Source organism: Saccopteryx bilineata, chromosome 5, assembly GCF_036850765.1.
Source record: "Saccopteryx bilineata isolate mSacBil1 chromosome 5, mSacBil1_pri_phased_curated, whole genome shotgun sequence".
Classification (NCBI taxonomy): Eukaryota; Metazoa; Chordata; class Mammalia; order Chiroptera; family Emballonuridae; genus Saccopteryx; species Saccopteryx bilineata.
Window position 1 is genome coordinate 63373457 of NC_089494.1, and position 26264 is coordinate 63399720.

The following is a 26264-nucleotide window of genomic DNA, read 5'->3' on the forward strand; positions in this document are numbered from 1 at the left end:
ACCCCAAGGCCAAGCCCTTCCTTACATTTGCTTGACTATCTTCTCCAACTCGGGCAGTTGCTCCTTGAGGGCAGCGATCATTCGGGCATCATCTGACACAGACACATAAAATTCCTGTAATTGGCAAAGGTCACAGGCTTTTAACAAGAACCGCAAAAGGCACTCAATTCTGTAAAGAGCAATAACGGCGTGTCCCTGTGTCATTTGCTTCCTCAGCGTCTCCAGACCAGTTTCGTGGACTGGAGACCAGAAAGGAAATGTTAAAGTATGCCTACGGTCAAAACTGCAGGTGAGAAAAGACTTTGGGAATAGAGGTGATGGTGTATCGCATTGTGCATGTAATCAATGCCACCGAATTGTACACTTAAAAGTGGTTAAAATGGCAAATTTTATGTTGGGTATATTTTACCGCAGAATTTTTCAAGTTTAATTGCAAATGAGTTGTTTATATGATATTTATATGAAATGCAATGTTTTGGAATGGATAATTTTATAGTCTACCTCAGAGTACTTTTTTTCATCTCAATATTTTTTCAAGGGAATTTTAATATTTATTTGGTATTACTTTGGTATTTGGTATTTATTTGATATTTACCTCTCTTTGTTAATTGTCAGTGGTTTAAAAAAAACGCAGGTGAAGTCTTCAGCGCAGTACTAAAATTATGTTGAATTTGTGCCCCTAACTCAGGTCTCTTTGCTGAGGTTCTGGGCATGGTCCAGAGTAGCAGCAGCTGTGTCCTGCTTTGCTCACAGCCGATGAAAGCTGTGGCTATGCCAGCGGGACCACCGCTCGGGCCTGGCCTCCGTGGGTAGAGGCCATGGTCAAGTCATGATTCTAAGCTACTGTCATTCCCTTACATTTTCACAATACTTTACTTCCTAGCTTCCTCGCCTATCTCTGCCTGACAAATGGTATGATTCAAAAGAAGATAAGGGGTATGTTTCTTTCGGATAGTTCATTCTTGAACATACAGATTGATCAAGTTTGAAATAGAAGCCACGCTGTAAGTCCTTATCAAAGTTTTGGAGGACAGTGAGTTATCAAGGATTAAATGCCAGGGTCAAGGCTGTTGTGTGGGGCTGGAGACAGAGAAAAGAAAAGAGAAGTTCAGCTTAAAAGGCAGTGTTTACAAAATAAATCATGTAGCCCTGGCTGTTTGGCTCAGTGGTAGAGCATTGGCCCGGAATGTGGATGTGTTAGATTTGATTCCCGACCAGGGCACACAGGAGAAGCGCCCATCTGCTTCTCCACCCTTCCCCCTCTTCTTTCTCTCTCTTCCCCTCCCGCAGCCAGGGCTTCACTGGAGCAAAGTTGTCCCGGGTGCTGAGGATGGCCCCATTCACCTCAGGCACTGGAATGGCTCCAGTTGCAACGGGGCAACGCCCCAGATGGGCAGAGCATCGCCCCCTAGTGGGCTTGCCGGGTGGATCCTGGTCTGGCTCATGAGGGAGTCTGTCTCTCTATCTCCCTGCTTTTCATTTCAGAAAAATAACAAACAAAAAAATCATGTGCCTGACCCATGGTGGCACAGTGGATAAAGCATCGACCCAGAATGCAGAGGTCACCAGTTCGAAACCTTGGGCTTGCTTGGTCAAGGCACATATGAGAAGTAACTAGCATGAACTGTTGCTTTCAGCTCCTCCCCCTACTTTCTCTCTCCTCTCTCTCTAAAAAATAAATAAATAAATAAATCAGTAAATAAAATCCTTAAATAAAATAAATAAATAAATAAAACGCGTCTCTTCAGAACCACCTCCTGGCCCGAGTAATTCTTCAATAAATTATCTGCTACACTCCACTCAAAAATCTACCATTTAATCTAGTAATCTGTGTCTAGGAATGTAACCAAGGACAGGCATACTTGCACCAAAATGTTTATTACCTTATTACTCTAGGAAGGTGAAAATGGAAATAATGTAACTATTCAGCAATGTGGGAACAAATAGACACCTCTGTGGCATAGCTACTCAGATGTCATTAGAAAAGGTACACTGCCCTGGAAAAATCCTTACAGGAAGTTAAGCAGAAAAAGCAGCCAGTGAAATGATGGGTGCTATGTGATCACCACAATGGAAAATATACAAAGAAAGAGAGGCCAAATGAAAATATATTAAAATGCTACCAGTTATTGGACTAGAATGGTAGGACAATGGATGATGCTTTTCTTCACTTTCCTTATAGTACCTTTCCGATAAATGAACATGGTAACAGAGTTTGGAATTTGCAATTACAGTTTCTCCAGGGAAGCTTCCTTGGCTATGGGTGGTACATATGTTGCAGGACAAAGATGTATTTTTGGAAGGGAGGACCCCACATACCTCCAGGAAAGCCAGAGCCACATCATCCTCTTGTAGGATGTCTCCATACATAGCAGCCCACTGCAAAACCAGGCGGATGACTCGCCTCTTATTGTTGAAGGAATAGTCCATCTTCTCCTGCTCTGTACCTTGCGAAGGCTGTGCGTGGTAAGTTCCGAGGAGTCAAGGAAGACATTAGCCATTTCACACTCATTTGACTATGCTACTTGCAAAGGCAGAGAGGGACAGATCCCAGCTTCAGGGGACCAGCCTTTTCAATTGATTCATTTCTTCCCGTAGGCTCTCAAGAAAAACTCCACTCATGTAAAAGTTCTGGACCAAATGAATACAAACCCTTATTAATGATTGCTGACTATGACCTGATAGTTGCCCAAGAATTAGACTTGCCCGGCTCCCCCTGGACTTGGGTGGTGACAAGGACTCCTGTGCCTCACCCCAGCTTTCACCAGCTGCATCGCTTCCCTGCCTGCCCTCCACCCTGCGCTTCATCTCTAGGGGGGTACGCTTCCCACTGCCGCTTGTCTCTGGCTGCCTTGCCATCTCTTCTTGGTCCCCATAATTCTGCACACATCTCTCGAATCCCCTTCATTATATGCATTTCAGTTAAACCTTTCCAAATGGTCATTAATAATGTGGAACCGTGACGGATACAAAGGGATGTGGTGATTTTGGGGGTGGGAAGTGAGGCTGCAGGGAGATACACTCACCCAGGAGGAAAAAAGCTTCCTGCTGTGTTGATCTCTAGTGAGAGACTCATACACAATTTCTATCCCATTCCTTCTTCTCTTCTCTAAAACCACAACTTACCTCACATTAGCTTTTCGTGCATTTATGGCTAGCCATCTTAAATAAACTATAAGCTCTTTGAGGCTACAGATGATATATTATTTGTCTTGTATTCTACACCATGCCCAGTACAGTGACTTTTAGCTAGATATTTTATGTATTTATTATGACAAATGCTTAATTGAGTGCCTACTACATGTATGTGTCAGGCACAGGTCCCTGCTCTCAGTGTTCATTCTCATGTGGATTACAGTGAGGGCAATATAGTAGGTTATCAAGAAAGTTTTTAGACTAGACACACTGTTCCTTTTTCAGTGATTTATAGTACATCCTATCACAGACAAGTAGTTCACAGGACAATTCCCTGATTATAACTTACACTGTGACTTGCAGATAGAGTACAACAGTGGTCGTTATCCGTAAGCGAGCACAGTGGCAGTAAAGGAGCATCAATGGCCGGGATTATATAGTGAGGATGTAGAGTTGGTTTTGAATCCAAGACTCCTTATTCCACCTCGTTATCTTCTGCATTACACAGCACCCCCATGCCTCAGAGCGGCCTACAAGACTGGCCACGCCTTAGTTTCCCAGCATGAGGTAAAGGGCACTGCGGAAAACTGCCTCGTGCCTGCGCTGCTAGAGAGCCGCCCCAGTGAAAGGCCTTTTCTAAAGCGACTATAAATAATTACGATCAAGGTAAATGACAGAACCTTCGAGCAAAGGTGTACTGCATGTAAATGGGTTGCAAAATGGCATTCATAAATTGAGCACGGGATTCATAAAAAAGAAAATTGCTCAACCTGTATTGCTACAATTCTCTCTGAACTTACAATAAAAAAGGGGGGGAGGCAAGATCGCTTTATGTGAAAATTATTTCTTTTCTGATTAACCCTTTGGTCTCTTGTTTGTATGCACACATAACTTGGGTCTTTTTTTTTTCCAAAGAATTGCAACACTGGACACTACATCTTATGACTATGTTTTATGGTAACTAGCAGCATAGTCAGGTACATAATGGTTACCAAATGAATAATTCCTAACAGATGATAAGACTCTGCACTGGTTTACCCAAGAGTTAGTGAGAAAAAGAGTCTTTTCTACTTGTATGGGGCGGAAATGGTTTTAAATTTCAAGTTGATATGAAGTGGCCATAATTCTAACTTTATCCAGGTTATCTTGATTTGGACTCTAGGAAACAATACACATGCTTGTGTGTTGGATACAGAACTATCAGCAGCATACCTGTAGCTAACCTCTTGGGCCCTCAGATAGGATAACTAAATCAACAGTGCTGGTCAAGACAAAGATTTTTTTCTTGTTCTCTTTCCTGCTGGGGAAATCTGTCTTTTTGTCAACAAATTGAAAAGATTAGCATTATTATACTTCAAATTTATAAAGAGCTTGATAGTTTATAACAGGGGTAGTCAACCTTTTTATACCTACTGCCCACTTTTGTATTTCTGTTAGTAGTAAAATTTTCTAACTGCCCACTGGTTCCACAGTAATGGTGATTTATAAAGTAGGGAAGTAACTTTACTTTATAAAATTTATAAAGCAGAGTCACAGCAAGTTAAAGCATATAATAATAATTACTTACCAAGTACTTTATGTTGGATTTTTGCTAAGTTTGACAGAATAAATCTTTATAAAACAACTTACTATAGTTAAATCTATGTATTTATTTATACTTTGGTTGCTCTGCTATCGCCCACCATGAAAGCTGGACCTCCCACGAGTGGGCGACAGGGACCAGGTTGACTACCACTGGTTTATAACAAAAACATTTAATATACTTCCATGATCATATAATGCTCTCTACAAACGTAAAGGGGGAATATTTACAGAAGAAGAAACTGAGGGTCAGGGAGAAGAGATCTGCCCAACGTTGTCCAATGAGTAAATGGCAGGGTTTACAAATCCAGACAAAGCTCTTTCAATTATCACCACTCCCACAGTCCCAAACTCTGGCCATGGTGACTTAGTGCTTCAGTTCATGAAATTATTAAATAATTGTATCTGGGAAGCAAAAATCTTAATGGAAAAGATTTTTGTTCCTTTATTCCCCCACTGAAGTTCCAAGTTTCCAGGAGCTGACACAGTATGTTGAGTATCTAACCCAGAGCTGAGTGCCTGCTGCTGGTCAGGAGTAGCTAGCTCCTAACCTCATGGGAGCTAGAACTGACCAAATCTGGGTGAAGAGGCTTTCTGTATTTTCTCATAAAAAGTTAAGTACTTTTGCCTCTGGAAAAACAGACGGAAACACTGATTTGTTTCACAAAGCCTTGCCTTTTCCCTTACAGATGTTTATTTACTAAATTAGAGTGGGGGTAATACCACTTCTATAGTTGAATCCAGGCCTGTGCTCCAGGGTGCTGTCCCTCCCTAGGCAACATATTGTTCCGTTCCTGAATAGTCCGCTAGCTCGGAATCTTAAGGGACACAGAGGAGGCTTTATATGTAATTGATTATACCTGAAATGGTTACAGGTGAGGTGCTGGGGATTCTATTTATTCCCAAAACAATCTTCTCAGGCTTTTAGAAGATGTATGTGATTTTTAGATTTTATTAAACTTCTACAAAAAAGTGAGGAGAGGGAAAAACTATTTCCTTTAGATAGCAGCCAAAGAATAAGGAATATCCCACCAGGTCCCTTGTCTCAATATGATGTCAAAATGCAAACTATAATAAAAAAAGCAAATGCAGTATGTTCATAAATTTAAACACATCAGGCTAAAACTGGAATAATGCATTATCCATTTGATGGAGAAAGTCCCACGTGTAATAAAAATCTAACTCTCACAGGAAGAATAAGGATTTAGAAAGGATTATCAATGCATACCACACACACAAGATACTTCTAACATTTGAAGAACACTATCTGAAATATATAATTGGCTTGACCTGTGGTGGTGCAGTGGATAAAGTATCAACCTGGAATGCTGAGGTCGCTGGTTTGAAATCCTGCACTTGTCTGGTCAAGTCACATATGGGAGTTGATGCTTCCTGCTCCTCCCCCTTTCTCTCTCTCTCTCTCTCTCTTCTCTAAAATGAATAAGTAAAATTTTTTAATGAAATATATAGTTGGTTAATGTCTATGTTAAAAGTAGATTAGTAGAAAAAAATAAAAAAAATAATAATCTAATGATTTTGTCAAATGATCTTGAAATATTTGTATTGAATAGGACCATGATTTCTGACATGAGGACAGTTGGGTGCAGGTAAGTAGTAATATGCCTGCTTTAATTCATAGGAAAAAGAGGCAAGGATAACATGGTTCTGGCATCTCGTAAAGTGCTAAGTAAAAGTCTGTGAAAGAATCTAGAATTATTCATAGAATTGTTATTTTAAACACAATTTTAAAAAGTCATAAGAGTTTGTTAGTCAAATAAGTTTTTAAATATGATATATATGTTTGCTCACTTATAGTTTGCATTAAGTGTGGGGGACAGGCTGTAGGCTGACAAGGTCCTTATAGTCTAAGGCTTGGTTTTAAGACTAAGCCTTTCCCACCCTTTTAATACTAAGATCTTCTCAAAACTGAGCTTCTCCCCACACCCTTGACTGTTGCATGATGTGGGGTGGTGCACTCTTATAAGGAATCCCATTTATGCCTCAGATGAGTGGCTCTGTATTAGAGACTTCCTTATTTGTATACTGGCTTAAAAGCTTTAATTTCTACACTATAAAATGAGGCAGACCTGGGGCACTCTCGCTCAGATCCTGCTATCAGCATTGCAAAGGAGAGGCAGCCAAGATGGTGGAGTGCTGAAGGAGTAGCCAGTTTATGCAGAGTTTGTGCAGAGAGAAGGAGATGGGGAACAGAAGTGTGAATAAAGCTGGTGGGACTTTTGATTCCAGGAAACTCAGATGAGTCAGTGGCTTTGGGAGCCCTGAATGGAAAGGGAAGTGTTTTCCCACTGTGTGTATTTCTTGCCCCCCGGGTGCAAGCTAGGATTAAAGGTAATGGCCCACCAGTTCTTGTCTCTGTTGTTTCATTACCGTCTGTCCAAATCAAATGCGAACCTGCACGGGCCAGGTGGCTGTGATGGTGGCTGTGGCTACTGGCTTTACAGAGTTGAAGTGGCCAGACTCACTGCTGACAGAGTTCATTTCAGATGATTCACAGAATCATAGAATTTATGAGTGGCAGAAGCCCTTTGATTGTATCTCCTTCAAAACCACCATTTTAGAGGTAAAGAAACTAAGTAGAATGAGGTGATTTTTTCCAAATACATCAATAGAATTCTTGGGACTAGAACTCAGTTCTTATCTCCCTCACTAGGACTCTGTTTACCAGTTTATGTTGTTGTGTTTTCTCTGACATTAATATTTTTATGCTAACATATTATACAACAGAATTAGATTAGATAATAGGGAATTCCATCTGAGATGTTGAAATTGATCCCTTAAAACTCTCAAAGACAGCAAAATGCATGCAAGAAATCAAGAGTTAATTGTTGCAACCTTGATAATCTGTTGTCAGGGAAGCACAGAAACTGAACTAGATCCCCTCCACTATAGTTTTAGCCAGTCCTCTGTCCAGTATCTTTGGATTTAGAAAGCAGTGACTCACCACTTCTAACCAAACACTCTTAAATCTACTGACCATTCAAATTCTAACTTGATGTTTCTCTTGTTATGTTAATAAGATCCATTAAATCCCAATCTCTAACAGCAGGAACCCTGTGTTAAACTCATTGTGAGTTTCTACATTTCCTAGTCAAGGACTCAACACAGGAAAACATAAAAAGCCTCAAGTGTTTGTTGAGTGACTGCTTACCTTAAACAATTCAATCACACTGTTTGGAATGTGATATATAATGCAACTTTCTAAAACATAAGAGAATGTTTTTATCTTATTCACCATGGCTTTTTAAAACCCTTTATATAAATTATCTGAAGTTCTATCTTTGTTGAGATGTGAAATACAGATCAGAGATGCATTCTACACAAGATCATACTCAATGTCACCAAGTTGACTCAGTCTACACAAACACTCAAATGGTACATCTTTTAAACAGAATCATTTAGTTATCAAGTATTTACTCGATAAGACCACAGACTTTGAGCAACTAAATCTTCATTGAATTGGACCAGCTCCTGCAGCATCACGTAAACGCGGCTGAGGACAAATGGGATCTGCTTTCAGTGAGGTATGAGGGCTGAGAGTCAACAGAGGTGAAGGCCACAGTGTAGGCTCTGGTCTCTTGACCTTGCCAACAGCAGGCTGAATACTCTATTGAGTCATTTTCCTCATGCCGGCTCCGCCGTTCAAACACTCTAATTATTTCATATATTTTTACCTAGTTATTATTTTACTCACCACAGGCACCTGTAATTTTTCTGTACTTTTTTTTTTTTTACTGCTCATTTACTTGTTCTTAATTCAGTTAATAATGGTTCCATGTATTAAAATTATCATGGGGAAAGTAAGTAAAAACCTCCTAGGATGTAGAGGCAGCAGAATCATTACAGCCTCTAACAGGGAATAAAATATTATATATATTTTTTGCAGTAACTAAATGCTAATTATGCAACTATTTATAAAACACTTATCAACATTCAAACTCATATTCTTTAGTGTTGTTGTTTTTAAAGCCCTGCTTTGCATACAAGATCTCTGCTTGCAGCTGAAAACAAACTTTGGGGGGCAGTTATCTGCCCCCCAACTAGACAAAGCCTCTGTGTATTCTTTACATAATGCCATATAGCTCTCATGATGGTACAATCATTTATTAATATGGGGCAATATACTTATATTTATAAAGGGCTTTAGGTTTATAACGTGCTTTCATGCACATGGCCTCATTTGATCTTCATGACAACCTGTGGAAGTGGATAGGACAGGTATAATTATCCCTGTTACATAGACAGGGTTCTGAGAGGTAAAGAATAGTTGCTGAGTAATCAAGTTCGTAAGACAAAGATCTTCAGCACAGGTCTCCTGACTTGAGAGCTAGGGCTTTCCCCACTATGCTCTGGGCTTCTTCTCTACCCTACTTGCTTTTGTGGAGCATCCAACACCCTGAGCACAGAGCCTGTTCCTTCCTTGATGTAGCGAGTCCTTGGGAAGGCAAGTTCTAGAATTAAACCACCTGAGCTCATATCCTGGCTTCCCCACGTATAAACTCTGAGGCCCTTGGTTAGTTAATTAGCCACTGGGAGCTTCAGGCTCTTCATCTGTAAACTGCATAGGACTGCTGTTAAGGATGAGATGAGGCGGTATCAGTGAACCACGTAGAACAGTATCTGAGACATGTTCAGTGTTCAGTGAAAGTTGGCCATCCTGATTACTATAGATCCACCTCTGGAAATCTTTTGAAATCCTCTAAATGGTTGGTTTTGAAATTTTTCATTAGAACTGGCATTTCTGGGTATAACTGTGAGGCTATTCCTACCAACACGGCTTCCCCTATATTTGTGTGCTTCTACCAAATTTGAGCTCACAGAAGCAATTTCTGTGCTGTCATTTTCTTCAGGTACTTCCCATCTTCTTGCTCAGAAAATGTATTTTCTACTGTGTTCAAAGATTGTTCTGACACCTATCAGCTATGTAACTTGGGCAAATTACTTAGCTGCTCAGTCTTGCTTATTATTGTAAAAAGAGTATATACCTCAGAGTGTTGATATGAGGCTGAGAAAATGTATATGAAATATTTTGTATACTATCTGGTAATACAGTCATTTCTTTTTTCTTCAAAGAACACATCATGTTCATATCATCATCAAACCACCTTTCTTCCTTATTGGAAATAAACTCTCAAATTGCATATCTGCAGAAGTGAATTGCTTTGATAGTGACATTTGGCCAAACACTTTTCAGAACTAATTGGACAACACAAAAAAAGAAAACTACAGACCAATATCTCTAATGAGTACAGATGCAAAAATCCTAAACAAAATAATAGCAAATCAAATACAACAACACATTAAAAAATAAAACATCATGATCAAGTGGGATTTATTCCTGGAGCACAAGGATGGTTCAACATATGGAAATCGATCAATGTAATAAACCAGATCAACAAAACAAAAACAATGAACAAAACTTGTACAATCCTATCAATAGATGCAGAAAAGGCATTTAGTAAGATATAACATCTCCTTATGTTTAAAACTCTCAATAAAATAGGAATAGAAGGAAAGTTCCTCAACATAATAAAGGCCATATATGACAAATCATCAGCTAATATCATACTAAATGGGGAAAAATGAAAACTTTTCCACTAAAATCAGGAACAAGACAGGGTTGCCTACTCTCTCCACTCTTATTCAACGTGGTGCTAGAAGTTCTGGCCAGAGCAATCAGACAAGACAAAGAAATAAAAGGCATCCATATCGGAAAAGAAGAAGTAAAGCTATCACTTTTTGCTGATGACATGATCCTTTATATAGAAAACCCAAAAACTCCACCAAAAACCTATTAGAAATAATAAACCAATACAGTAAAGTAGTAGGATACAAAATCAATATACAAAAGTCTATTGCTTTCCTATACACCAATAACAAAACTTTGAAAAATGATCTCAAAAAACTATTCCTTTTACAATTGCAACAACAAAAAACAAGATACTTAGGAATACACTTAACAAAGGATGTGAAGGACCTATATACTGAAAACTACAAAATATTATTGAAAGTAATTGAAAAAGACACAATGAAGTGAAAAAATACTCCATATTCATGGATTGAAAGAATTAACGTAGTTAAAATGGCCATAATACCCAAAGCAATATACACATTTAATGCAATCCCCATCAAAAAACATAATGTCATTTTTTAAGAAAATAGAACAAAAAATCACCAGGTTTGTATGGAACCATAAAAAGGCCCGAATAGCCAAAGCAATCCTGAGGGAAGAGAATGAAGCCAGAGGTATCACACTACCTGACTTCATATTATACGATAGAGCCACGATAATCAAAACAGCATGGCATTGGCAGAAAAACAGACATACCAACTAATGGAACGGAATCAAGAGCCCAGAAATAAAACTATGTATATATGAACAAATAATCTTTGTTTGACAAAGGAGCCAAAAACACACAATGAAGAAAAGAAAACCTCTTCGATAAATGCTGCTGGGAAAATTGGAAAACCAAATGCAAAAGAATGAAACTTGACTACAGTTTGTCCCCCTGAACAAACATTCATTTCAATGGATCAAAGACCTAAATATAAGATCTGAAACAATAAAGTACATAGAAGAAAACATTAAAGAAACATGAACCTTGGCCATAGAGAACAATTTATGAATTTGACCCCAAAGGTAAGGAAAGTAAAGGCAAAAATAAATGAATGGGACTATATCAAACTAAAAAGCTTCTGCACAGCAAAAGAAACTGACAACCAAACAAATAGGCAGCCAACTAAGTGGGAGCTGATATTTGCAAATAACAGCTCTGATAAGGGGTTTATATCCAAAATATACAAAGAACTCACAAAGCTCAGCAATGAACAAGCTAACAATCCAATTAAAACACAGGGAGAGGACCTGAACAGACACTTCTCCTAAGAGGACATACCTATGGCCAACAGATATATGATAAGATGCTCATCTTTACTAGTTATTCGAGAAATGCAAATCAAAACTACAATGCGGCCCTGGCTGGTTGGCTCAGCAGTAGAGCATCGGCCTGGTGTGTGAAAGTTTCAGGTTCAATTCCTAGTCAGAGCACAGAGGAGAAGTGCCCATCTGCTTCTCCACCCTTCCCCCTCTCCTTTCTCTTTATCTCTCTCTTCCTCTCCTGCAGCCAAAGCTTTATTGGAGCAAAGTTGGCCCAGGTGCTAAGGACGGCTCCTGGGCCTCTACCTCAGGTGTTGGAATGGCTCCAGCCACAACGGAGCAATGCCCCAGATGGGCACAGCATTGCCCCCTGGTGGGCTTGCTGGGTGGATCTGGGTCAGGTGCATGTGGGAGTCTGTCTAACTGCCTCCCCACTTCTAACTTTGGAAAAATACAAAAAGCAACAACAACAAAACAAAACAAAAAACTACAATGAGACACCAGGTAATAACAAGTGTTGGAAAGGCTGTGGGGAAAAAGGAACCCTCATTCACTGCTGGTGGAAATGCAAATGAGTACAACCATTATGGAAGACAGTATAGTGGTTCCTCAAAAAACTAAGAATAGAACTACCATATGACCCAGCAATCCCCCTCTACTGGGTATCTACCCTCAAAACTCGAAAACATTGGTACATAATGACACATGTACCCTCATGCTCATCATAGCATTATTCACAGTGACCAAGACATGGAAACAACCAAAGCATCCTTGATAGAAAACTGGGTAAAAAAGATGTTGCACATATATACCATGGAATACTACTCAGCCATAAGAAATAACGACATGGTGCCATTTACAACAACATGGATGGACCTTGAGAACATTATACTGAGTGAAATAAGTGAATCAGACAAAGCTAGGAACTATATGATTTCATACATAGGTGGGATATAAAACTGAGACTCATGGACATAAGTAAAAGTGAAGTAGTTAACAAGGGATTGGGGTTGTGGCAACATGAGTGAGGGAGTGGAAGGAAGGATATGAAAAGGACAAATGTAAGTTGATAAAAAATGATTTGACTTTGGGTGATGGGTATACAACATAATTAACTGTTTGAATGCTAGAGAGATGTTTACCTGAAACCTATGTACTATTATTGATCAATGTCACCCTTGTTAAATTTAATTTTCTAAATAAAAAAAAAGAGAACTGAATGTGAACTACAATGGCAAAATTTGGCTTCAAAAAATTTAAGATAACAATTTTCTTTAGAAGTCTAAAAAATATTTCTAAAAACCTGGCTTCATCTAGAGAATAAGAATCTGATGTTTTTTGTAAATATTTTATCAACAAGAAAAGCAAATTTTGAAAAATATTCCTTTTAGAGAACCCAAGACAACATCTCCAGGTCAATTTCACAGAGAAATACATGATGGAGACCCTGCCTTTTCAGTCAGGAAAGCTGTTGTGTTTATTTTGTTTTTGTATAAGGAATATAATACATATGAAAACAGTTTCAGCTAAAACTTAGTGACAAATCTGTATTCTATTTTTCTTTTTAATTCAAGAACCTAACAATTCTTTTCATGCCAAAGGCATAAAATTTGTGTTGAATACTAAGCCAAAAGAGATTAGTATAGTAGGAAAAAAATATTTGACGAAAATTATTGCTGTATTCAAACTTTTATAAATTTTTATAAATTTAAATGTGAGCCATTTATCACTTAAGGTTCTTTCAACTATAAAAACAGTCCTAAACAGAGACCTGCATTTGTTGACATAACAGAGAATTTATTAACAAGATCGGTCCAAGTGTTCATAATGTCATCATAGACTCCATTTTTCTCCCTGACTTAACTCATTTCAGCTTTGTCATAGGGCTCATTCTCCTAACAGCTGTAAAATAACTGTCACTGGCATTCGGGCTACAGGCTTTCTTTTCACTCTTAAATGTTGAGAAAGCTTTTTACCCAGAAGTCTCAGGAAGCTCGTCTTTGAATCTCATTGTTTCAATCTACCATGGGCCTGAAATTTGAGAACCAATCATGGTCAAGGGTAGCCAACTACTATAAGTAGCTAGAATGACCAATTGAGATCACACTGGTGTAAGGGAGTCAACTACAATGTTCACTGCAACAAGATCTCATCAGTGCTCCTGGAGTTTCTGCCAGTATATGCAGAATCTCAGGTGATTATTTGGTTCCCATGGGCCTTGGTTTCTCCTACATGTAAAACCAAATAAATATCATACCAGTTCTTTTTGCCTCACATGTGGGTATTGGGTGTTCGATGATAAAGTAAATGATATGAAAATACTCTGAATCAAGGATACAGTTATTAAAATTCAAAATAATATTAACTTAGTTGTGCTCACTTGCTGAATTGAAGGACTGCCTATATTTGTACAAACAAAAATACAGTCATAAAACACAAAAATTAAGATGACCAGAAAGCAATTTGGTAATGAATACCAAGCGTGTTAAAATATTACATATTCTTTGTCTACTTTTAGAAATTTAAAGTAAGAAAATGATTATCTATATGGGCAAAGATTTGACTGAAAAAAACATTGATTCATGCCATTATACTTGTTACAGGAAAAAAATGTGGGAATAATCTAAATATACAATTGGAATAGGCTAAGAAAATAAATGATGACACATCTGCTATCTATATTCCAAGTCATTAAAAACAATAACATATTTTTCTCATGCATCTTTGTCACCTTGGTACCCAGCACTGTATGACACATCGTAAGTGCTCAATAACTGTTTGTGTAATTATCTGAAAAAAATTATGTAGTTTTATGTGCATAATTGGTTTGAAAAGATAGCCACAACATACCATTAAGAAGAAAGAAACATATAGAAAAACCCACATATAACATGACCTCATTTATATAAAATTATATAAAATTTTTGGAAGGTTTTTCATAAAACAGTGGTGAGATACCAGATGAATTTTGTCTCGTTTTATGTATATTGAATTTTTTTTAATAGTGAGAATGTATGATTTTTAAGGATGACAAAGCTATCTATATTTAGAAAAATGGTATGAAAAAGTATTAAATGGTAGAGAAAAATACTCATATAATATTGTTTAGTGACAAAGCATACACAATTATTTATAGTATGATCACATTCTTATATTTAAAAGTGTAAATCTATATGTTTATAAAAAAGATTGGAAGGATACATACTAACATGTTAACAATAGTAATATCTAGTATAGTTATAGGTGGTTTTAAGACTAATGGAAAATTGAACTGAATTTTAAGTACATATTTAAAAAAGATTTTAAAAACTGGAGGTGAAAAGTACAGAAATTGAACAAATATAATTTTAAAACTCATTATAAAGCACTTGTATTCATCAGGTCAAATCATGTCCTAAGCGTATCTAATGAATAGAGAGTCTCTCTCATTAGCACATAAAAGGCCTGAATTATCAATGTTAAACAGTTCTGCCACCCTTCTCTGTGCTAAAAGCAAAACTGGAGAAGACATACAATGTGGATTAAGGAAAGAAATAGGTGTCAGTGGCTCAGGGCTTAAATCTTTTCTCTGCTAGTAATTACCTTTCTCTGAGCAAATCATAATTTTTCATTATCCTAGTTTATTGATTTGGAAAAAGAGGAGTGAAAATACTGACTTTTTCATAGGGCTGCTGTGAAAAGTCACATATTAAGTACCTTGAAAACACTCAGCCAAAGTAACTCATTTTAACATGGGTGCTCTAATGTAACATGGTTAAGTATTTTACTATCTCTACATCCTGTGTTAAAAACATGGGGGTTAACCCACTAATTCCATTTTACATTGTATCACCCTGTTGCTTGTGCACGAGATGTTACACAGTTTATATGTATGTTGTTTTTGCCTGCCCACCATCCACTTCTGTTTTTCTTTATAGGCAGTCTCTGTCCAGTAAAGTGATTTGTCTTCCCTTGACCAAGACATCAGCAGCGACCCTAGCTAAGCCAACTAGACCCTCCTTCCCAATGATATGGGAATAAGGTGAGGGCCAGGATGCTTGGAACAGATTTACCCCAAATGCACTGCCTTTAGTTGCTGCCCCAAGGCCCCTTTCTAAGGCCAGGGCTCTTCAAAGATTCCTTCAGTTCTCTGAGTTATACCATATCCTTCATAAATTCCTTTATTTGTTAAGTCAGCCACAGTTGCTTTATGTTACTTACAATAAAAAAAAAAGCGGCTTATATAATGAGGAGCCTCCGTAACATCTCCCAGCAGGGAAAGGACCTAAAAATTGAGTCCCTCGCATAACTAGAAGCACTTATACATATATGACCTTCAGGAATAGAGCCTTTCTGTTTATTTGCATGCAGCAAGGTAAGCTCCCAGCCTCCCTGGCACACCCTCCCGGGCATTACAGAACAGTAGCTCTTGTTTGAGGCTCTTATTCCCAGTATCTAAGGTCCAGACTTAGGTACTGGCCAGTATGGTAGCCACATGTGGGTATTTAAATTAATGAAAATTAAATAAAATTAAAAATTCAGTTCATCCATCATAGTAGCCAATTTCAAGGCTAGTGGCTTACTGCGCTTACACAGATCAGAATGTTTCCATCATTGCAAAATGTTCTGTTGGATTCTTCATGTATTTGTTTTCAACAAATTAGGCCTACTTCGGTTTTAGCCACCTCAATCATGCAATACATTGTCAAGAAATGTCCTTAAATAGTAATGAAAGGATAAGCTTTTAAAGAGATAAGTTGCGCCTGACCAGGTACACAGTGGATAGAGTGTCAGACTGGGATGCAGAGGACCCAGGTTCGAGACCCCGAGGTTGCCAGCTTGAGCGCGGGCTCATCTGGCTTGAGCAAAAGCCCACCAGCTTGGACCCAAGGTTGCTGGCTTCAGCAAGGGGTGACTCAGTCTGCTGTAGCCCCATGGTCAAGGCACATATGAGAAAGCAATCAATGAACAACTAAAGTGCCATAACGAGAAACTGATGATTGCTGCTTCTCATCTCTCCCCATTCCTGTCTGTCTATCCCTCTCTCTGTCTCAGTTAAAAAAAAAAAAAAAAAAAAGGAGATAAGTTGTAAAGAAAGAACTGCCATATCTTAGGCTTGGAATCCTGAGACCTAGATGAATCATAGCTCTGTCTTTTGCTATGGGCATGTAACTCCATTTTTTTTGAACTTCATAATCCTCATTTATGGAATAAAGCTAATACTAACCCAACAGTCTCCTATAAGGATAAGTAGTAAAGTAGTATAATACAGGTCAATGCTCTGAGCATGGTGCATGACACAGAGAGAATTGATTCCAATTAGAACAATAAAAAGAATCTAGGTTCCCACAAAGCCAGGAGTGGAGAAGGTGATCCGAGGGCACTAGGTAGTGTAGATCAGTGGTCCCCAGCCCCTGGCCCATGGACTGGTACCGTTCCATGGGCCATTTGGTACTGGTCCGCAGAGAAAGAATAACTAACTTACATTATTTCCATTTTATTTATATTTAAGTATGAACAATGTTTTATTTTTAAAAAATGACCAGATTCTCTCTGTTACATCCGTCTAAGACTCACTCTTGACGCTTGTCTCAGTCACGTGATACATTTATCCATCCCACCCTAAAGGCCGGTCCGTGAAAATATTTTCTGACATTAAACCGGTCCGGGGCCCAAAAAAGGTTGGGGACCACTGGTGTAGGTGATGGCCAGCTACCCTGGAGTCCCTCCATCTACTGAGAAAAGAATTAGGATTGGATACACAGGTTTCTCTTGATTTTATTGTTCACTTCCTGATCTCCTCCTCCTCCCTCAATATGTTACGACCACACCTCTCTACCTGGGATGGCAAGGACTTTACTTAGGAGCTTTTATTTTAAAACCAGAGGTCAGTGATAATGAATGTTCTCAATCAAACTGAAGGAAAAAAACCAAATAAATGAACAAATCAGAATTTGTAAAAAAGAAAAAGGAAGGAAGGAAGGAAGGAAGGAAGGAAGGAAGGAAGGAAGGAAGGAAGGAAGAATGGAAGGAATGAAGGAGGAAAGAAGGAAAGAAGGGGAAAAGAAATAAGCTTAATGTTTGGGGTGTGAGTTGTAAAGATGATAAACTGGTCCATTCTACTCTCTTGTTCTTCTTTGCCTTAAGCTTGTCAACATGCAGTTGAAAAAATTAGTGTAAACTAAATGGCAGTTTTTATTTTTCCTTCCAACAAATCTCAAAGATCTGATAATGACTGCCATGTATGGAGTTAAAAGAGCACAGAGATCCTGAATGTGTTAATTTTACTTGAGAAAAACTGAATATGAGCCAGAAGGAATATATAATATATGTCTCATTAAGCTGTCTTTACTTAGAAAGATAGTTTCCAGGCAAATAAACACCCAAATCTCACTCTCTCAGCTTCCTCTGAATAACACATTGAACTCAAATCTCCTGTTCTCACACATTCTACTGACTTCAAAGAGAATGATGGGTGAACAAGAAAATGAAACCGGGTAGAAAAATTATCATTCTGAAAAAGGAAAGCATGCCCAGTATTGATTAGATTGCCCAGAAAAAAGAAAGCTATTCTCCTTCAACATATTTAACTGCTCACAAAGGCCAAAGCATTTTAAGATTCTGAATTTTTGCTGCTTTAAAAATAAGGCAAAATTAGAAAATACATGTTCACATGCCCCCAAATTTAAGGGTGTGACTCATTAATAATATTTACTTGGACTCAACCTACATTTTCTAAATGCTCCCTCTGTGCCAGACACGGTATGCCAAGTGGTCGACTCTGTGGACTATTGAAAAGCTGCCCCAAACAATCTCAGCTTTTAAGAATTTCAAGTTTTTTTCCTTTTATTTAAGTAGATATAATGATAATAAACATAGCAACGAAGGAATAAATTTCGGTATCTAGAGGAGAGGATGAACTAGGGCAAATGTAAAAGAAAAGCTATCCCACAAGGACAAGTTGTTTTTATCCCAGTGGGTCAGTGGTCTGATAAACACCATAGGCTGAGGAAGAACACAGCAGGGCACAATCCACCCTGCCAGGTAGCCTAACGAAGGGAGGTACAAAGTCCAGGTTAGGGAACTAACCCTAATAACACTCCCAGATTGTTCTCTATAACTTTCTCTAGCCTACCTCTCAAGTACTTCTTCCTTCCTTCCTTCCTTCCTTCCTTCCTTCCTTCCTTCCTTCCTCTCTCTCTATTTCTCTCTCTCTTTCTCTTTCTTTCTTTTATTTTTTCTCTCTCTCCCTCCCTCCCTCCCTACCTTCCTTCCTTCCTTCCTTTTTTTTTCCTTCCTTCCTCTCTCTCTCTTTTCTTTCTTTCCCTTTTTTTTGACAGAGACAGAGAGTCAGAGAGAGGGACAGATAGGGACTGACAGATAGGAAGGGAGAGAGATGAGAAGCATCAATTCTTCATTGCAGCTCTTTATTGTTCATTGATTATGTTCTCATATGTGCCTTGACTGAGGGGCTACAGCAGAGTGAGTGACCCCTTGCTCAAGCCAGAGACCTTGAGGTTTCGAACCTGGGCCCCCCACGTCCCAGTCCGATGCTCTATCCACTCTGCCACCACCTGGTCAGGCCCGGGTATGTATATTTCTAACCAGCATCACATTCCTGAAATGACATAGCTCACATTTCTCTACACAGGTAATGAGGAAAAACTCCTCCAACATGGCACAGTAAAACCATGCCATGGAGAATGGGGGTCTATGCCGTGGAAAGCTCCTGGTGCCTCAGTTAGACAGGGGAGAGCACAGCTCTGCCGGGGCCATGGCTTACCTTCAGAGATGGGATGAGATAATGGCCAAGTACATGTGGAGTGTCTTCCAGGGAATAGAGACTTTTCACAACAAAAGGATATTGGGCCACCAGTGCTGGGCAAAGCTGGGTATTTGGCATAAAAACACAATGCATCATAACAAAGTCATTTAAAACAGAATCTGCAAGGGAAAGAAAATGCAAAGCAAAAAAGGAAATTAGGTTCCTATGGAAGTCTTTAAGAAAGCAAGGCTCTTATACATTGGCTTGGAGTGTTATGGTTTTACTGTACAAAGAAGCATTGCATATAAAAATAACTCCATCCATATATATACATATATTTAAAGAGCCACCATAGGTAGTACCATGTATGCAGAAAAACATGGCCATTTCTTTGTCAACTTTACACCATAAGTCTTTTGTCAATATTGCTTTTTTAAAAATCTCTTTTCCACCTTCTATTTCTAGAGGGAGCAGTGAAGGATGAGAGGATGATGGAATTACAGAAAAAGGAGGTGGTATGAGCAGAGAATTGGTGAGGGAAACAAAAGCATGGAAAAAAAGAAAAGATAAAGGCTGTAAGCAGCAACTGAAGCAAAACAAAGCTCTCCAGTAGATTAAAAATGGTGACTGTCCTGCATTCAAAGCTGTTTTGTAGGTAGGTAAACAGGGAGATGACAAGGGAAATAAGGCAAGTCCCAAAGACAAGCTTCATTTGCTTCACTCTGAATTCATACTGGTTCTTCACTGCAAAGCCAATGAATACTATGAGGTCAGTGTTGGTGGGAAAGCATGTGAATACAGACATAAGAGCCAATGAAATCCACCTGTTGAAATTTTGAATCCAAGATACTATGGGGATTTGCAATGAAAAAAATCAACTACACTGGCTGAGATTTGTGAAACTCACATAACTTTCCAGGGAGAAAATGGTGAGAAATATATAAATTTAACCATATACATTAGATAAACATTAATGTCTATGTTTTAAATTAACCTATTGGCAATGTTGGAATCAGCAATTAAAGGTTTAACCATTATACTCATTTTTTAAAAACTGAAGTAAAATTGATATACATACAACATTATGTAAGTTTAAGGTGTACAATGTATTGATTTAATACATTTATATATTGCAATGTGATGACCACTGTGGTGTTAGCAAACACCTCTGCCATGTCATACAATACCATTATACTCCTTTAAATATAAGGAGTAAGTGTAATCCCAAGCTATCATCCTGTCACTGCTCAGTGCAACCAGTCATTTCCATCCCATTCTATTAAGCCAGTGAAGAAGCAGAGAAGGTGCCAGACAGAAATTGGATAGAACTTTTTTTTAAGTACAGAAGGACATTGGCTTGTCCGAGTTAACCATCCAGGGTCTCCTTTATATATTTTAGATATTCTCTGAAGATCAGGGTGATGATGCTTGCTTAGAAGGCTCCCGGAAGTCCTGCGCTCTCCAGTAGTTTCCATTCTGGTAAAACACAGCTTTCAGTAAAGTACTCCAAGTCTGGGGAACTGGTCACTTAGCGTGGCAACTACCCAACACCCATCTTTTCCCATAGCTTCCTTGTTCTCTACTTATATGAAGTAACTCTTTCTGAGTATTCTTGAGAACTGATTTTTGAAAATAATTTCTTACTAGAAAATGATTTCCCAAGTCACTGAGTGACTAATGCTGGTCATAGAGGCTAAAATCTAGAAAACTAGTTGATCTAAGACAGACAATAGATGTTTTGGTAAATTAAGGAAATGTACTGTTAAACCCAGAGGTGTTCATTTCTGTGATGTAAACCAGTACAACTGTCAACTCTGATGTTTCTCACTGTATCGTAAATTTAGAAATGTCAATGGTTTCCCACTTCACTGCATCCTTTAGTTTCTCATCATGGGACTCATCACATTCTCCTTGCTCAAGTATCTTTAGCCACTCCCCAATGCCTCGCATTGCATTTAAGTGTCCAAGATGAGCAGCCAAAGTTTTAGACCTTACTTTCCTTCTCTCACTTATATATATGACTGTCCAGCAAAACCAAGCTGCTTCATCTCCCCTGACCATTCCTATGTCAGTACTAACATTGTGCCTCAGTATGGAAAGCTTTGTCTCCAATCTCCAGTTACTAACACCAGCCTTTTCCCAGGGCCACTTCTGTGGTTACAATCTCCATTACACTTTGTCTGGTCATCTCAACTAGTCAGTGCTCCTGAAGCACTGACCACATTTTGCCTTGTGGTCAAGCTACTTGCACGTTCCTTTATGTCCCCTGGTAGGTTATAAACTTCCTGAGGACAGGAGAACAATCTGTTGTTCACAGCGAGTAGTCCAAAGCATCCAGCTTAGTGTCTGCCTGAGAAGATACTCAATAAATACTGAACCCAGAATAACTACCCTGGAGCCAGAGATCCTGGTTTTCATAACAACTATTCCCCAATTAATATGCTATATAAAGAACTATCTCAGATAATCTATTTGCAAAATGAGAAACTGGAATAAAGAGCTAAAATAAGAAGTAAATTGGTGCTAAAATCTTTTAGGAGGTATATAAAAATAATAATTTCACCTCGAATGCACTGCAAAAATGATGGAAATGGACTTGAAACTACTACTAGGTTTTTAGAGAAATCTTTTAACTTCTTCGGGTGAGAAACCTTCTTCCATGGAGCTCAGTAGAGACGGGCCAATAGCAGAGGGTTGGTTTGTTTTTTTAGATGAATATGGTCCGTTCCACAGTTACATATAAGATGGTTCCCAAAGTGGAGAAGGATTTCATAAGTCTGAACATTTCAGTTTATTGGCAAAATCCATCTCATGTACCCCCAAATCTCTGTCTTAATAAGACTGGTTTACTGTAAGGCAGTATTATGGGTTAAATTTTGTCCTCCGAAAAAGACAAGCTGATATCCAGTCCCCAGTACCTCAGAATGTAACCTTATTTGGAAATAAAGTCTTTGCAGGTGTTATCAAGTTAAGATGTGGTCATTAGTGTGGGCCTGAATCCGATACGACTGCTGTCCTTGTAAAAAGGGAAAATCTGGAAACAGGGACAGATGCACAGAAGAAAGACTATGTGAGGAGAGAGAGGGAGAACACAAGAACACGAAGCAGGGATCGGGGTGATGCACCTGTAAGCCACGGGATGCCAAAGATTGCTGGCAAAATGCCAGAGCCAGGAGCGCAGTGTGGAGCAGCTTCTCCCCACAGCCCTCAGAGGGGACCAACCCTGCCGTCCCCCTGATCTCACATTTCCAGCCTTCAGAACTGTAGGATGATACAGTTCTGTTGTTTAAGCTACTCAGTATAGGTACTTTGTTACATTAGCCCTAGCAAACGAAGACAGGTGGTGTTAGTTACACTCTGGGGCAGCTGAGGAATCCACAGCCACAGACAGAACCGTTTTCCTCCCCTTGCACAAGGCTGTGCCTCCTATGTAGGCAGCAGCAAATCCTTTATGGGAATAGGTAGAATTTGAATGATAACCTAACAGATGCCTATAAAGGTGAATTTCAATGATAACTTAAGAGATGCCTATGGAAGTCTAACCCCAATGTGCATGGATGAGACTGAGCCGTTTATGAAGGAGAGCTAGGAATGGAGCGGGCAGAGGCGGGTGGGCCGCAAGGATTGCTCCCTGAGTTGGGCACACAGGGATGGTCTTAGAATGCTCATCCACACACCCCCTTCTCAAACTGTTGTGGCTACACAGGCCGAGAATGAATTCAGGATTTTTTTTAGAGTGCTCTGCATGGATTTAATGAACACAAGCTGTTTCAGGTGTTTACCTGTCGCTTCATTTAAAGCTGATTCAAGGCGAATTGTTTCTAGAAAATGCTCTAAAATTTTTTCAGGTGTTCCTGACATCACAGAATACCTGGATAAAAAAAATAAAAACATCATTAGCTTTTCCAAAGTGGGCAAATCAGTCATAAATCATTCTTCACATAGCTAATATATATATTTTTGAGACCCTAGGAAACCATTTGGACTCATGGCCCATATTCTCCTTATAGTAAGACCACACACTTTGCCAAAATCCCATAGAAAGACAATGAGAAAACCACAAATTGAAGTAGTTACTAAAATGTGACTCTTTTTTCCCTACATGGAACTAAAGTAAATTTCTTGGAGAGTGGCTCTGGCAGGCTGGGAACTGAGCACTCCAGCCTTGTTCCAACCACGTGAGTCCTCGGGCAGCTCAGGTCAGGCACAGGAGCGGGAGAGGGGAAGCGGCAGTAACTAGGTTGTCCATATATGGGTTACTTGCAGCAAAATTTCAGTCCCACACTGGATTCCCCTGCCTATTTCTGGAATGCTCTGTCTTCCCCAACTGTATGCTGGCATGTGCTTTGGAAATACAGCTAAGAATAAAACAGGAGGGGAAAAAAAAACAACCCAAAACCCAAACATCAATGAGCAAACAAGCAAACCCCAATAGCATTTGAATAACAAATAAATCAGCAACAGAAAATTCATATAATTTATTTCATTGTCAAATATATATTATTATGTGGTGGGAGGGGGAGGTTAGTTATTATTTCAGATGGTCCATCCATATAGCTCTTCAATCAACATAAAAGGATTTTTTCTTAAACTGAATGTGGGTTATTTCAAAGTCATATTAAAAATGGTAACAGGACAGTGAATGAAAACTAGAGGCAGAATACATGAAGATAATATGGGGGCTCCTATTCCAAAACTCAGACTTTGCTGTTCTGCTTGGCTTTTCACCTAAAGCAAAATGACAGGGAAGAGAAACAACAATGAAAATAAAATTCTCTCGTGTTGACAAAGCAGTGGTAGAATCTGGCTCTAGAACCCAGCTTTCTTTGCTGCTCACCGACATCCTTTTTTTTTTTTTTGCCTGTTTGAGATCTTGGAGGAGGGGCGTGGAGATCCCAAGAATAACCCTAACATATTAAATTTCAGGTCTTAACCTCATGCCTGAGGGAGTGAGAAAGAGCAATTCAACAGAGGACTGTCTGCATGTGAAAGCAGAGAGGGAGCGTGCATGAGGCCACTGGTCTTGAACAAGGTGACAAATGCAGTGTACGTGGTAGGCAACCATTAACTCAGATTACAACTAATCTGAGTGTGTGTGTGTGTGCGTGTGTGTGTGCGTGTGCGTGCGTGTGCGTGCGTGTGCGTCCACACATGTGTGCTGCAGAGGTAAATGAGGAAAGCTGGCTTTGGAAACTAGAGGATAAGAGGGGGTATAACAAAAAAAATACTATAATCTTAAAAGCATGACTTCTTAAAGTAAATAAGGTAGAAGTCAATGTTTTTTTTGTTTTTGTTTTTTGTTTTTGTCTTGTAGGCAATGAATATTTGAGGGAAAGAGAGGACATATCTATAAATGACTTTCAACACTTAAATGGAGAAAATCGTTGAATTCATTCAATAATTCCTGAGATTCAGGATTCCTTGATGGTCTCAGCGATGAGCTGGAAAAGGAGCAGCACCCGGCCACATCATAAGGAATGAGGTTGGAGAGGGCACTCAGTATGTCAAACGTTTACTGTGCCCCAGACAACTGGGTGGGCCCTGAACAGTGTCCTCATGTTTGCTTGCTAGTTAAATATTGTCTTTACTCTGCAGGTAGAGAAACTGCTCTGTAAGGACCCACGGCCACACAGTTAGTAAATGCGAGATCTCCGCTGGGAGCCCAGGACTGGCTTCTGAGCACAGGCGTGAGGCTCACGTCACTGCTGCGCCTGCGCAGCAAGACATTCTGGGCAGAGGCTACGTCTAGCTACGTGGAGCCCTTTCTGACCCGGAAGTCTGCGTGCAATGAAAAACCCCTTCTGAAGAGAACTTGTTTCCTTTTTTCTGAAAACAAGTTTTACTTAATTACACTGTAAACACCTTACATTAAACACCAGCCACTTGTTATTTATCGCAGCCTTGGGTAAGCGGCAGCGCTGGCTGGCACGACTGACACATCAGATTGAAATGTGCCCCATGTCAGCAGTCTAACTCTGATCGAGGGCCGGCGTTGCATCCCGGTGTGCTTTGTTTGAACGCTCTGTAGCTAGGGTATCGCGTCTGCTCAAACAGAAGAAAGATCCGGGTGGCAAACCAAGCCTCCTACCACTTCACTGAAGAGAAACGGTCTCTCCCAACTGGGCCTACGGGCTCTGTGTGACACCCAGAGATCTTTCTTTTGCTACCAAAGGCTCCCTCCCGTAGTGCAGCTGCTGTGACTGCCTTAAACCACCCTCTCCCTCTTCTCAGCTCCACAGAAGGCTGTTCAGGTGTTGACATTCATTTCAGGCAGGGAATTCGGAAGAGGGTAGGCCAGGAAGCCTCTGGCAGACAGAGCTGTCTGTGACCTTGCAGCTCTGGGCTTGACTGACACATCACGCTATTGCTTTATTTCGGGCTGAACACTACTAGGCGCCTACTGCTTGACTTCTGTTTAAATGAGGAACTTGGAGGCCAGACAGCATGGCTCTTCTCAGTTTACTGCACGGAGGAGCTACTTCAGTCCAAGTAAAAGAGAACCCCAATTGGTTAAATTATTCAAGTTGTGAAGTTTTTAAGCCTGGGGCAGAAAATCTTTTCCTAATATCAAGTCTGAAAATGATGTTGGGAAAAGAGACACTTCCATCTGTATAGAACGAAAAGTTGTGGCGGAGAAGCCTGAAAGAGACTTTCTGGGAACAGGGCGGAGTTGAACAAGAAGGTGGCTGATAGTCTCAGGAAGAGCAGCAACACAGTAACTAAAACAGGAAGAGTCATTTGAAGTGCTTTCTTTTTTACTAAAATCACACAACCACAGAGCAGAAGATAACCAAAATGGTAAAATTTTGAGGGTTTCATAAAGTGCATCCATCATGAGAAATACTGTCTAGCAATTGACATTTTACTATCACACTCATAGCTGAGTGGCCTGAGCAGAGTCAGGCAGGT

General features: G+C 39.5%; 1 protein-coding gene across 19 annotated transcripts in view; it reads right to left on the reverse strand.

Moving 5' to 3' along the window:
- The window catches only part of RAPGEF4 (Rap guanine nucleotide exchange factor 4), a 328733-nt gene that overhangs the window by 39114 nt on the left and 263355 nt on the right, over positions 1-26264 (reverse strand). For all 19 annotated transcript variants that reach the window (XM_066280130.1, XM_066280129.1, XM_066280128.1 and 16 more), the window contains 4 exons: positions 23138-23226; positions 19456-19534; positions 2320-2470; positions 26-114 (listed from right to left, as the gene is read on the reverse strand). In XM_066280130.1, the coding sequence (XP_066136227.1) occupies positions 26-114; positions 2320-2470; positions 19456-19534; positions 23138-23226 (408 nt within the window). The remainder of the gene's footprint in view (positions 1-25; positions 115-2319; positions 2471-19455; positions 19535-23137; positions 23227-26264) is intronic.